This window comes from Erpetoichthys calabaricus, chromosome 16 (genome assembly GCF_900747795.2).
Source record: "Erpetoichthys calabaricus chromosome 16, fErpCal1.3, whole genome shotgun sequence".
NCBI classification, from domain to species: Eukaryota; Metazoa; Chordata; class Cladistia; order Polypteriformes; family Polypteridae; genus Erpetoichthys; species Erpetoichthys calabaricus.
In genome coordinates, this window is record NC_041409.2 from 12674616 (window position 1) to 12689601 (window position 14986).

The 14986-nt window shown below is 35.2% G+C and overlaps 1 protein-coding gene across 1 annotated transcript in view; it reads left to right on the forward strand.

Moving 5' to 3' along the window:
- Positions 1-14986, forward strand: part of ralgapa1 (Ral GTPase activating protein catalytic subunit alpha 1) — a 243709-nt gene that overhangs the window by 48598 nt on the left and 180125 nt on the right. Inside the window, 4 exon segments of the mRNA XM_028821562.2 lie at positions 1253-1401; positions 10691-10814; positions 11058-11295; positions 11473-11634. Coding sequence (XP_028677395.2) covers positions 1253-1401; positions 10691-10814; positions 11058-11295; positions 11473-11634 — 673 coding nt within the window.

Sequence of the window (14986 nt, forward strand, 5' to 3'; positions counted from 1 at the left end):
ATAGTTGAAACTTAAACAATGACCTGAAGCCTGACCTTTTAACAAAATACTACTTGAGCAAGTACAACCTGCATTTGAATGCCTTCCTAAAAGGTAAGTTGAAAAGAAGGTAGTACCAAAACTAGGCCAATGTATTAATTCTCAAATCGGTATGGCATATGCGACACAGATTTGTCAGAGTAAAATTAAGTGATCAAAACTAATGTAAAGTTTGAATGCACTGCTGAAGACTGACTTAATTGAAAGAATACACATCTCTTAAATGGGAATATATTAAAACTTGAGTGAAGATGTCCTGTGTCTGAAAATGGCAACCTTCAAACAATTTAAGCGTGTCTAAGAGTTTAATGCTTTTCGTGGAGTGCCTTGGGATTTTTTTGTGTTATAAAAAGTGGGCCACCCCAGCATCTCGCTTAAAAACTGACACTGTGCATTACTTGGGTGGTTATGTTGAGTTCTTTGCATAAATTAGCGAAAATACTGCAAAATAGATCATGGGTTGGGATAATCATTATACTTCTGTTTCATGAAATGTTGCCATTATATTAGGGCAGTAAGCACTGTGAGCTACCTGGCAAACTGGCAAGTTAAATACAGAGGTAATAGTGACAACGTATTTTGCATGTATGTGATACCACATTGATTCAATCTTCTTGCAAAAACATTACATGAAAAAAATAAAACTGTAATTTTTACCTTTTTTAGTATTGCTGCGGGTCTATCATAAACCCTGCTTCCTCCCACACCACTGTGCTTATGTCAGTTAGTATAAATCAGGGAAATGAATACCGTTCCCACGTACTGACTTGTGGCAAGGCGCTATGAAATATGTAATTTGAAACTTTTAAATAAAAACGTATACACTTTTAAAGGTTGTATATAAATATGGCACTGGATGTGTTTGTAATTCTTTAGGTTCCTACTTAACCTTATTGTTCCATTAAAAAAAATACATGAAAATGCCATTCTGACCAATGAAAAAATATAAAAAGTATAGCATACAATGGATACATGAACTGATTTTTATTAACTTCAGTTTATATTTAAAATGTCCACCCCTAGCACTAAACCTCAGTTATTTGTGAAGCAGCAATATTCTCCTCATTCTGTATTCCCGAAAGAGCAGCAAGGAGCAGAAAAAAGGTCTAGGGTGGCCCACCCTGTATATTGTACTATAAATAAAACAATAAGTAAAAAAAAAAAAATATATATATATATATATAATGATCTGTTTTTTCTGATTTTGTTTCAGGTTTTTATCATAAATTCTTCTAATGTATTTCTTCTGGAACCTGCTAATGATATAAAATTCCTTTTGGAGGAACACATTGACATGTGTAAACGAGTCCTCAATATTTATCGTAGCCTGGTTATGCATGAGACAATGGATCAGAAGACATGGTTTGTTTTTAATATCTTCTCTATTTTTACTTTAGCAATTTACATTCTAAATATTTTTATTGAAATTGCTTATTAATGGTAATAGGGGTTATTATGTTTTATAATTGTAAAAAGTACATTGAATGATAAAGTGACATAGAAAAGATGCAGGAATGGGCGAGGTACACTGTATAAAAGTGGAGCATACAAGTGTATAGCGTGTCTCCGTAAAAGGCAGTATGAGTTGTTGTTTCCTCTTGGAGCATGGAATATAAATGTTAAAAAGTCTTTTGGATGGTTTTCTTCTAGACTACAACATTAAGAGAGAGCACCAAGACAAAATGTACAGTACCCAATTTAGTAGCAGCTATCCACCACAGACAATAAAGAAACTTTGGGAATCAAATAAGTAGTAAAGTGGTAAATGCCCCAAATGCAGATGTAGCCATTAACTGTAATCCATAGAGAAAACAAAAACTGAAACGGTCAGCCAACATTTTGTTCAGATGACCCTACTACTTGTCAAAGCAGGAGTTGGGCATAGCATTTAACTACCAAGAGAGGAAGCTTTTGTTGAATGAAACATCACTATGACAGTTGTAATTCTAATTTGCAATTTTATGTGTGTGTTGCTGCTTTGTTACTTTAGGAAAATATGGGAGAGAAGAATGGATTTATCGGTCAATTACTAGTTTTGCTTTTGACAGTGACAATAAGACAATGTTCCAACTTTATTTTCCTTACCTTTCTCCTTTTACTTTACTGGTCATTAGACTTACATGAATTTAATCAAAACAACTTGTTTTAGGGAACTAATAATAAAGTTCAATGATTAACACAAGGTTTGTACAAATATGAATTTATTTTATATAAATTTTATTTCTTGACACAGTTGGGATATTAGACAGATGACACTATAAATCATACAGAAGAGGCTTGCTGCTGTCTGTTTGTTCAGACAATGCTCATGCTTAATTGATTTTCCAAGCTTTTAGTTTAGTGTTTCCCGTTTTTAATTATGCCATTAGATCACAGCATGCCCTTTCTCAAATACACGTAGGTGAGGACTTGTATATGCTAAAAGTTTACTTGACTGAGTTAATCATGATTTTGTTATACATTAACAATGAAACATGAACAAACAGGTCTTTAGCAGGCTGTTTATTAGCTGCATAGAGTTTTGATTTTTTTTCTTGACACAGATAAACAGTTTTACAGGACATGTCCTTTTAAGGATAATATCCATTGCTGTGTGGAACTGCATGTTGTGGCTCTGGGTTGAGGTGATGAACTTTGCTTGTGAAGGAGCGTACTATTTGTTTTTGCTCCATGATCCTTTGCCCATAGAGCAGTGTTGTTTTTCCTATCCCTCTGTTAGACTCTAGTAATGCATAGATATACGATGCCACTGGTAAGAATCAGGCTGTGAATTTAAAATTGCTATTTTTGCTGTATGCAGTATGGTTCTAATATAAAAAGATGAATTTGAGACAGAAGTACACAATGTTTGAGTATTTCTATGCATAAATCCTTTTTTAGTTTAAAGTAAAGTCATGCTGTATGTCCCCTCTCCTCTTTGCCAGGTGTTTTTTATTGGTCAAATGCTTCCAGTTACTGTACAGTGATAGTGCATACCGAGCAGTGAATGTGTATTGTTAGACTTGATTTTTTTGCTTTGTTTTCTTTTAGTTTGAAGGATTTTTTGGATGAAAATAGCTATACCACTGTGTTGTTCATGTGAGTGGACTTTGGACTGAATTGTGTGTTACTATATATGTTTTTTGTTCATTTCAATAAAAAAGAAAGATTCATGTTTTGCTTTTTCCCTTTGGTATTCATCAGTATTCATTAATCAGTGTGAAGAGTATAGACCAGTCCATCACAGAACAGCAAACTCTCTGAATTCTTAAATATTAGAAAAAATTAATCAAAACTCTAACACAGAAACTGGTCTAAGCAAAATAAACAATTTGGAATATTGTTACATAAATGAAAGCCTCTAAAGTTTTTAGTAATAATCAATCACCAAGGAAAATGACTGTAGATGATCTAATGTTTGAAGGAAAAGTCTAAATCAGCTGTGTCTGAAATTATCCTCCACCGTTTACAGAGCAATGTATCACAGCCTGCTGTTTACAGAAGACTTTCACAGCACAACTGCTAAGGCTCTCCCCTCTAGATAAATTATGCTTATTAACAACAAAGTAGAAGTAACTGAGAAAAAATTTAGAAAAAGTTGAGATTTCTTTAATAAATGTAATAACAACTTAGGCAAAGGTAAACCTCTACCAGAGTAATGACAAGGTAAAAGGAATAAGTGTTTTTATCTCTAAAACCTATTGCAATTATTGTTAATTGCCTGGGTATATGCGGTTCTGCCTTATTCATTTGTTTTGATGATTTAATTAATGATTAATTCATCAGAATGACTGAAGTGCGTAAAATTCTTTCTGCCATTGTGCAAGTACTGTATCCTGACTTGTTGGCCCTTGTTTCATTATGCAGCTAGTCAGTGGGTCAAAGAACCCAGCCAACATAACTAACAACATTACAAAGCATATGTGTCACCTAGCCAAGATATTGTTATAGTGTTTATATAAACAAATTCTCTGAGAACTAAGTTCCAGCATACAATGCACCATCATACTTGTACAAAGTTAAGTTCTAGTCTGCTAGAGTGCTGTCATTGTGCATCTCCCCTAAATAGAATACAGTGGAACCTCGGTTTGCGAGCATAATTCGTTCCGGAAACATGCTCGCAGTCCAAAGCACTCGTATATCAAAGTGAATTTCCCCATAAGAAATAATGGAAACTCAGATGATTCGTTCCACAACCCAAAACTATTCATATAAAAATGATTAATACAAAATATAAAGTAAAAATACATAAAACAAATTAACCTGCACTTTACCTTTGAATAGAATCGTCCCAAAGCAATCGCAGTCTCCCAGCGCTGTAGCAGTTTGCTGTAAAAGCGAATCCAAAAAGATCGCGGACAAGCGCCTGCCGTCGATGGGTGATACAAGGAACATTATAAATACACAGGGTACAGTACTACTTGGCCATGACCCTGCCTGACTGCTGTGTCCGTGTATAGGAGAGTGGCAGATCCCACTACAATAAATAACAGCGCTGTTGCTGAATAAAGCTGGTGTTGCTAAAGTACTGAGACTCAGCTTCGTGTTTTGGGGTGTAAGACGGGGACTCGCACGTCACAGCACACACACACACGCACACAGTCACAATGCTGTAGTAAACAGTATACGCTCGGGACGGATGTTGACTGTATGAGTCAGGCATGCCAACTCAGACGGAGAATAGGAGATGATTGCCCGCAGCGAGCGAGAGAGAGAGACCCATCTGCTCAGTTGTGATCACATGACGCTCAGCAGACAAAGCGTATACATACTACTCGTACTGCAAGACCTCGCTTGTTTATCAAGTCAAAATTTATTAAAAATTTTAGCTTGTCTTGCAAAACACTCGTAAACCAAGTTACTCACAAACCGAGGTTCCACTGTAGTTGTTATTTATCATTAACATTGTGTGTGCAGTAGGTCATTAAATTATTATATATTGAGTGCTTAAGCTATTCTAATGTAGTTATATTAATATATTTTTAGGAAGTAATAAATATAATTTGCCCTGTTTGTCACAATACCATATCATTAGAAACGGAAAAGCAGATTATAAAGAGGGTGAAAGTGTGAGAAAAGAAAATCCACTCGCCTGAATCATTGGGGTTAGTACACAGTTCCATTTCTCTGGAAGGAAGGACACCTTTAGGATCATAGCTTGAATCACCTCACAGAATTGGAGAAAGTAAAGCAAGAGGGTACCTTGGAGCACAAGTCTGGTACAAGGTGGAGTCAGCGAAATTAATTTTTAAGCAGTGAAGAAGGCAGAGAAGAGCGCATGGAGCACAGCGGTAGTGTTTGTAGGGTGGTGCAGGAAGGAGATGGCATGAGCCCCATGATACCTATCTGATTGTCGATAAACCAACCACCCTGACGTTACAATGATTTTTAGTCCATTCTTCGTTGCAGAACTGCTTTAATTCAGATGAGCAGGTAGTTTTGCAAATGTAAACCGCTTGCTTCAGGTCTAGCCACACCATCTTTGTTGGGTTCAGGTTAGAATGCTGTCTAAGCCACTTAGCCATTTAGCTATAGACTTGTTTTTGTTTTACTGTTTTAGGACACAAACAGATAACCACACTTTCTCTTTAAGAATATTCTGGTTTAGTGCAGAATTTGTGGTTGCTTCAATAATGGCAAGTCTTTCATTCCCTGAGGCAGTAAAGCATATCTACAATACAGCAATGCCCCCATGTTTTATTGTATGTATGATATTCTTAATTTTATCTTGACTCCAGAGTTCTACTTTGGACTCATCATTCCAGGTGTTTCTTTGCAAATGCGAGACAAGCACTGATGTTACTCTTGGGTAACAGAGGGCCTTGATACTCTTCCATGCTTCCTATTTTTCACTCAGTCTTTTTTTTTTTTTAATGTGGAGTCATGAACATTGACCTTAGCCGAGGCTAGAGAGGCTTTTACGTCTTTGGAGTTCTTCTGGGGGTAATTTTGGCAAGTTGGCCTTTCCTGGGAGATTCATCACTATTTTGTATGTTCTCCATTTAAAGTTGTTGGTTCTCAGTGTGGTGCATTTTGAATCCCACAACCTTAGGAATGGCTTTAAAACTTTTCTGAATTGATTTTTTTCAAAAACGTTTTTCCTCGTGTCTTGATCAGGGAATAAAGTGGAACTTTGGTTCACGACCATAATTCGTTCCAAACCTCTGGTCGTAAACCGAATTGGTTGTGAACCGAAGCAATTTCCCCCATAGGATTGTATGTAAATACAATTAATCCGTTCCAGACCGTACGAACTGTATGTAAATATATTTTTAAAAATATTTTTAAGCACAAATATAGTTAATTACAGCATAAAATTCACAGTGTAATAGTAAACTAATGTAAAAACATTGAATAACACTGACAAACACCCAGGCTCCCTGCTCAGCAGCACGTACAGGCTCGCTCTCAGCTGCACGCGCTCTCTCTCTCTAGCACGCGAGCCTGCCTGCGCTCTCTCTCTCTCTCTCTCTCTCTCTCATCCGCACACGAGCCTGCCTGCTCTCTCTCTCTCTCTCGCTCTCTCTTACATTGCAGCAGTTCACGTCTGACCGAGAACAATGCAACACGTGCGGAAATCATCAGCGCGCACAAACCGAAAGGGAAACTGGCTTGTTCGTATACCGAGTGTTTGGTCGTGATCCGAGGCAAAAGTTTGGCAAACTTTTTGGTCGTAAACCGAGTTGTACGTGTACCGAGGCTTTCGTGAACCGAGGTTCCACTGTACTATTTTTCTATAAACTCTGTGGTGACTACTTCACTCTCTTGGTAAGGGACAATAAATGGTGAGGTTTACATTCAACAGAGTCTAATTATTGACTCTGGTAAGCTGTTTAGGTGAATATTAAGGAGGCAGTTACCTTTTTACACTGGCAATACAGGTGTGAATAAGTTTATTACTTGCATATCTCAAGTAGAAATTTCAAAATAGTGGTGTTCTATATAATCTGGTTCCCTTTAATACTACATTTTGTCTAAAGATCTGAAGCCACTTATTATAATAATTATACAAAAATAGAGGATATCAGAAAGGGGACAAATGCTTTTTCACAGTACTGTATCCTTATTACTACTACTTTGTTGATTCGGCTTCTGTTAAGAAAGTTTTAATAGAAAGCTAAAATCCCAAAATGCATATACTTTAACAGAGGTCTTGCTATATATGTATATATGAGAAATACCAGAAATAAAAGGTGACATTCTGTATGTTTGTGTTAAATCCTGATTGTTATTGCAAATAGCAAAAGAGCAAATTTGACTTCTTTATTCATGTACCAAATACACAATGTGCAGAGACACACAAACACAAATGTTTGTGGCCCATAAAATATGCATTTGAGGCTAATAAAATAAATGCTGAATCTAGACATCTTGCTTTAATGAATAATAGATGATAACTTTCTAGAAATAATATTAATCTAATGCAGAATTAGGCAACTATGTCTAATGTCTTTGTGTTTTTGGATCTAAATGTTAAAAAGAGAAACCTTTATTCTTTAAGTGAGAGCATCAGATAATTAAGCATCAGACAATAAGTTTTGATTCTAAAATAAATTTAGTCACAAAATAAATTCTATATTTTCAGAAACTATTTCAATACAGGGTCATGGTGGTCTCTCATCCATGTCCAAACCCTACATCCAGCAGGTGAAATTCAAGAATAAGTGTGCATTATAGGGAACAACTGGTAATGCAGAATAATGTTAAGAGTCATTAATCAGCTTATTCTCCATGTTTTGGGATGGAGAATAGAGCGCCTAGAAAAAGTTTTGGAGACAGTACCAGACAGGGATCTGAAACCAGAACACTGGAAAAGTGAGGCAGCAGTGCTGACAGCAGGGCCACTGTGCAATGTAGTGTAAAACTGTATTAGTTTGTTTTAGTGCTATTTAAAAGAAAAAAAACAAATAATATCTAGAAAGTTGCAATGCACTTTTAATACTTTCATGTAACTTGATATAAAGTTCATAATTTTTAGATATTACAATATAGCTTGCAAGGTTACTGTTTACACAATTGCATAGAAGTTTGAATAATTTTCAAAATTGCTCAGGTTTAAGGCCCTTCTCTGTTTGGCCATGAGCAAAGCCCTCCTTATGACATTAATCTGCATCCAGCCCTGCAGGTAGGCCCTCCAACTTGCAGGGAAAGCCTTGACACTTCAGCCACCATAATATGAATAATGAAAGCATAAGAAAGCCTCTCAAGAATACATTGATAGATAATAGCCCAGTTTGGTGATAATGCTACATTAACTTTTACTGATCATTCACTATGCCGTGAAATCAGTCCGATCTGGTCTGCAGTTGCTCTCTATTTCTTACAATAAAGAGGTCTTACTGACTACTACCCTAGTTTCCCTTCCCCTGCAATAGCATAACAACTCACTTATGATATGCAGCTAAACATGATTATAATGAAACTAAACCAAGACCCAAAATACAAGATTGACACATGCATTGTAGCTATCTTTTCCAGATTCCCAAAATAGAGAAGACACTGAGTTGGCAAGGTAGTTTCCAGCATGAGTCAAACACACAAAAAAAGAAATTTCTCAGTCCAATGAAGTTTCTTTTAAAAATGTTTAGTGAAAATTTAAAAATGAACAAATCATAAAAATTCAGAAAAGCATTATTACCCACGCAGAATAAAGGGCAAAAAAAGAGGTTTCATTACAATAAAGTTTTGTTACTTCGCTAGGCAATCTTGAGCTTGCTTCACTTAAGTACATTCAGAACTTGCTTCTAGTCAGAATGACAAGAAATAATTAGAATATTCCATCTACAGTTTATCTTGTAGGTTTTATAATAGAACCTTCCATTGACTATACACTGATATATAGGCAAACATTTTAACACAACTAACACAATACTTATATCATAACCTAACTAATAGCTCTTACACGCATGTACAGCACACAAACACAAGATGAGCATGACACAACATAAACAACACAAACAGTTACCAGTCCAATAATAATAAGATGAAGACGCTGCGTAGATTAAAAAAAAAAGAACACACGTTTATTCCTACCAACTCTTTCACTGCCTGCAAGCAGTTCACTTCACCAAGATTGCCTTTCCTACCATGTCTCGCCACAAGTAAACAATCAAGCTATAGATGGTGCAGAACAGGCCTTTATCCTAATTGGTAAAACTTGGACCTCTGAGTTTGAAAATCGCCTTTCTGCTTGGAACTTGGACTTTTCTGCCTATGCAGTTGGCCGGTCCATTGTGCATGTCCTCCCTTAAAAGTGAACATCTTACCGCCACATTTGGCTGTTCATCATAGTCGAAATAAGCACACAGATAAGGCAAAAAATAGACAACACCAAAGACAACACTGATTTGGGGACTGCTAGAATGCACAATTCATTTATTCATGATTAGAAAGAACTGTGCATTTGCTCTTTTAAAACCATGTTCTGTCAAAATTGTGACAGTGCTGAAGGAAGTTAGAGAATAACATCTTAGCTGGCCCAGATCTGTCTGATTGCGTTATCTTTTCAGAATGTATTATCAAGTATTTTGAATTAAATTGCGTTTAACCATGAGGCACTATATTTATTATTATTATTATTATTATTATATATAGCTAAATGAAGTGAGATTTAACAATATCCCAGAAAATCCCATTGTAGTGAACTGGACTACATTTTTCCAAATATGCATTTAAAGTTTCAATTGTATTTTTGAAAAATGCATCTTTATTTCTTAAGAAAGGTTCTGCAAAGATGTGAATTTGTCAAAGTGAGGAGCAACCAGGATCTTGAGCCATGCTTAAAACTTCTATGTGCTCAGTTTATGATTTAAAGCCATGTATTTTAAATGAGTCTAGAAGGTGTTTGAGCCTGTCTAAGCCCCTCGTACATGAAAAGGCTGACATATCTGAGAGTGAGGGTGGATAGGCGCTTTGTAGGGAAAGAAGAACGTCCCTGTTTGGCTGTAACGCTGCACAACAGGAAGAAACTGGCATTGTTTATTTAATTTAACCTTCCCTTGTATACATAATGAAACGGATGAATTTGTTAAAGGGAATGTTGCACTCACAGTTCACAGGGAGCAATTAAAGTTCAGAAATCTTTCAGCTCTACACTTGATATGCAGTAAACTTGTCACATGTTTCACCCTCTTCGTAATAATAATAATAAATAATTCTTTGCATTTATATAGCGCTTTTCTCACTACTCAAAGTGCTCAGCAATTACAGGTTAACGGCCTTGCTCAAGGGCATTTTGGCATTTACAGGATTCGAACTGGAAACCTTCCGATTGCCAGTGCAGATCCCTAGCCTCAGAGCCTACTGCCCATTATTCCACCAGTGCCCATGAACTTTTTTTTTTTTTTTATATGAAAGACCAGCAATTTAGTCACTGTTTCCTCTTGCTCTCCTGACTACATTTTTGTTGTAAAAATGTGATTATAATAAAACAGCGTATTGTGAGAATATATACAATAACATAAGATCTACTGCTTATCTTAAATTATTAATCAAATGAATAAACAGTTAAAACCGTTTTACAGGCCTATATTTTGTTCTCATACATTTTGAAAATACATATTCATTTTATTGTTTAGAATCTTATATTTAAAACTTTTATTAGCAAAATTACCAACGAGTATCTTTTTTACTTTTAAAGTATTAAACCGTGTCTCTTGTTTTTTCCTGTAAGGGAGCAGATTTTGTTGGTGTTACTTAGAGTAACTGAATGTGTGATGAAAAAACCACCATCAGTGATGCCCCCAGGGAAAAAGTCTATGACTCTCTCTGGGAGGCTTGCTGGAGCAATTTTTCAGGTAAGCATTTTGTTGGAAATAAACATGTTTTAATACACAATATATAAAGCAAACATTATTTCTTAACCATCTAATATTTGAAACATTTACCCTTTTCCAGTTTGTGTGACTGATTTTGTTGCTGTTTTCATCTTGCATTGAATTCAGTCTCTATATGGGGAAAATACCATGTGTATTTATGAGTTTAACTTTCTTTTAAGCAATCCTTTAACACTGTAATTATTTTCTTTTTTTGACACAAAGACACTTATAGTCGCCTGGATCAAAGGGAATCTGAATGTATACATCTCCAGGGAGTTGTGGGATGATTTGCTTGGTGTGTTGTCATCACTGACTTCTTGGGAAGAACTTGTGACTGAGTGGTCATTAACTATGGAAACCTTGACCAAAGTTCTGGCCAGGAATCTGTACAGTCTAGATCTGCAAGATCTTCCTCTGGATAAACTCAGTGAACAAAAACTAAAGAAGCACAAAGGAAAAGGTTAGACTCTTTAGTCTTAATTTTGTGAATCAAGCACATGTTTAAATATTTTTTCAGACACTGACTTTTACCATTGCAATAAGCTTACAGAATTCTTTTTATTATTATTATTTTGTAGTTTTCAGATTTTGTTTTTCATGTTAATTCCTGATAGAGCATTCTTTGTCCTAAGTATAGGTGGTGGATATGAATCACAGAAGCTTTCTGTGGATAAGTCCTTTTCCAAAGGTTGGAGTCGAGACCAGCCTGGACAAGTCCTGATGAGACAGCGTAGTGCTACTACTGCTGGATCTCCTGGGACTGAGAAAGCAAGAAGTATTGTAAGGCAGAAAACTGTTGGTAAGTTTGTTTCCTTTCAGAATTTCTCATTGAACATGCCACGAAGTAGCTCATTTTCTTTAATTTATGCACAATATTTGTTGTTTCAGGAGAAACTGCCTTTCGTGACTTTTGTTGATCTGATGGGTGGTATGATGTCATTATCTAGTTTAATGCAATTTCTTTTAATCCGCTACAGTGTAGAAAGCAAAACAGAAACAAATATGAGTAGAGAATGTTAGTTACTTAATAATGTGTTCACTTCTGAAATATTTATCTTTTGAACAAAAAAAATTATTCAGAGATGACTAAAATCTTTCAAGTGCATAATCTTTCTTTACATATTATAGTTAGTGAATTGAGAAAAAAGTTAATTGCTTAGGGAGGTTGTTTTCAAACTCAGTTCTGGGGATACATGAGGCTAGAGGTTTTTTGTTAAAATCAACTTCTTTTTTTTAATTGGACTCCTACTCTAATAAAGCAAGCTGTATATTTCTCATGTTCTATGTTTTGGGGTCAATGTAGAAATGACAAAATAAACTTGTATTAGATCATGCTTTTATACAAATTTATTTGTTGTTTTTTATTTTTATTTTATTTATTTATTTATTTATTTTTAAGACTTTCATCATTCTCATTATTTTCATCAAGTGTTCTGGTTATTTTATCCATTATTTACTAATGGGCACGTTAGGGGGTATGAAGCTGAAGTACTTACAGCCTTTTCAGCATTCGGTGTTGTTTGCGTGGGTGTCTGCTCTGTTTGTTGTTAATTTTCATTTTTAGGATGCAATTAAGGGAGCAAGCCTACGAAGGAAAAATGGAAATTAATAGGAAGCAACAAGCATTTAAAGCTATAGCCAAAATACAAATATTTCTGAATATCTTCTAAATATAAAAGTCACACTGTAGGGCTTTTCTGAATGTACAATAAGAGAAATGATTGATTAATGTAATTTTAAAAGCAATTAACTTCCAATTGAAACTTTTTTATGTGAAACTTAAAAGCTATAAACTTGACAAAATTCATTTTAAAATGACACACTGTCCTCAGTTTAATTGTACTTTAAAATGGAACAATACTGATGCTTTGCTAATGCCTAGTTTTCTTAAAACTATAGGCCCAAATATAAAAACAAAGCTCAGGTTTGTTGTAATGCAAGTAAGCATTCAACAGTACAGTAAATCAGTTCATCAACATCTTTTTTTTTTTTAAAATATTCCTACTTGCTAAGCGGAGGGAGAAATATCCAATGGAATGACAACTCCTGGATTGGCAGGTAAAATATCTCCACAGACCACCTTCGTGGCTTGCAGCAGGGAGCCCCAGTCATGTACTGTAGTTTGTAATAATAAACCTTCCATCTACAAGCAGAAAAGAAAATCTTTTATTAGTCTTAAGAAAAGGGAATATGGAGGGAGAGGCAGAGATATGGAATGATGAGGTCTATCAAACAAGTTCTATATTTGAGTAGCATAAAAGAATAGCTGTATTTTCCTAAATGATTGCATATACAGTACTCTGGTCTACCATTTTCTCCATCATGTAGAGGAAATTGACTCTAAATCTCATGCAGCCATTTCATTATTCATCTAAGCAGTATCCACAGTATCAAAGCTGTCTTTTGCTCTGAAGTAGAAGGGCTCCGTTTTCCACCAACATTTTGTCATATTTCAACTTTCCACCAATTTTTTTTATGATTTTTCAATTTTGATTTCAGATATACTGTGAAAAAAGGTAAAAATTAAGAAAATGTGACAATTTGTGCAGTATTTTACAACTTACACGGCTTGTCATGTCCATAGTGCATGCAGTACTTCTATAGTACTATTCTACTGTAAAATATCAAAACCATACAATAGTGGTAAGAACACTTTTATATTGTCATACTGCTTTGTATTTAGAAATTGTTTTAATTTCTAATTGTTCTGCTGTAAGATGCAGCCATGAAAGGACTGATGCTTGGTTGAAATCTTTGACCAGCTTCACTCAGGATTATACAATGGTTTATGACATGGTCTAGTAGAGCTTCCCACCTTTGGTCAGATAAATCCTGCTTTGTTAACCTTCATCTTTCTCTTCAGTCTCCTCTCATTCTGACTTCCACTCTCCTTTTTCATTATGCAGCAACGTTGTCTGCCATCCCCAAAGCGCAAAAAAAGTATTTATCATTTATCATTTATTTTTTATTTGTGCTAATAATCTTCCTGCTGATTAAACTGTTGAATTAACTAGTTTTGACCTGTGATCATGGAGTGAATTTAAAAGATAGTGTGTGCTAACTTCTTACTGACAGTGCTTTTAATACAAACATTGGAATTTTCCCAGTGATAAATGTGAATAAGGAAGAATTGAGTTATAACAGTCCTGAAAAGTTTTGTTGTATTTATGGGATGGTGTACACATCTGAAAAAGATTTTAATTTATTCTGGAATGAGTAGTCAAATTTCAGTAGCTTCAAAATGCCTAAAAAGATGCTGTAAAATGAAACCAAACTGAAAATAGAACATGTGATTGTTCCAGGAATTAAGTATGTTTCCACACGTTTCTTCATCGATATATAAAACGTAGGGCTTTCACACTTAACCATCTGAAAGAACATGACATTAGAGTAACAGCATATTGCTTTAGACACACTCTATACAAATTTCTAGCCCATGGCAGGAAATAATGAGTTGTATAGTCCAGTGCAATACTCTTTCCTTGACATGCCATCATTTCAAGATCCACACTTGCAGGAAGTCATATACCATGAATAGTACATATATACGTATTTTAAAGTTGTGCTATTTATCAAATGTAACTGCAACTCTTATAGTTACAGTAGCTTCATATTGTGTCCATCTTTCATTAAAAACCGAAGGCATTCACATGCTTATTGTTTTGTAACTGAAACCAGACCAAATAAGTAAAGAATGTCATTTTCACCCCTAAATTGATCTGCTTAGTCACTTAGACACACTACATGTTTGTATTCAGATTAATTTTCCTTCTGTTTTGGAAGTTATGTGTTCATCTTTTACCTTGTAAAAGAGCAATTAGTTGTGTGTGATCACATCCTTCCAGCTTTACACTGTAATATGCAGGGAATACAACTAAATTAATTATCTTACAACTGAGTCTAAATTCTTGTTAAATGCTAACTTTATGTGTGCAATCAGTAAATTTTAAAGTGGGCACAGCTTCTTCCCTGGGCCGTCTGTAACATTCTCCTTCATGCCATGAGAGTAATACAGAATAATAAATTCAGTGTAAGAAGCTCTTAAAGGTAAGTGAAGACTGGTATGTTGAATGTCCTGTTTCCATTAGAAATGTATGAAGCTCATTTATTAAAAATACCATCCATAGGTGGGACCAATATTAAAATCAACA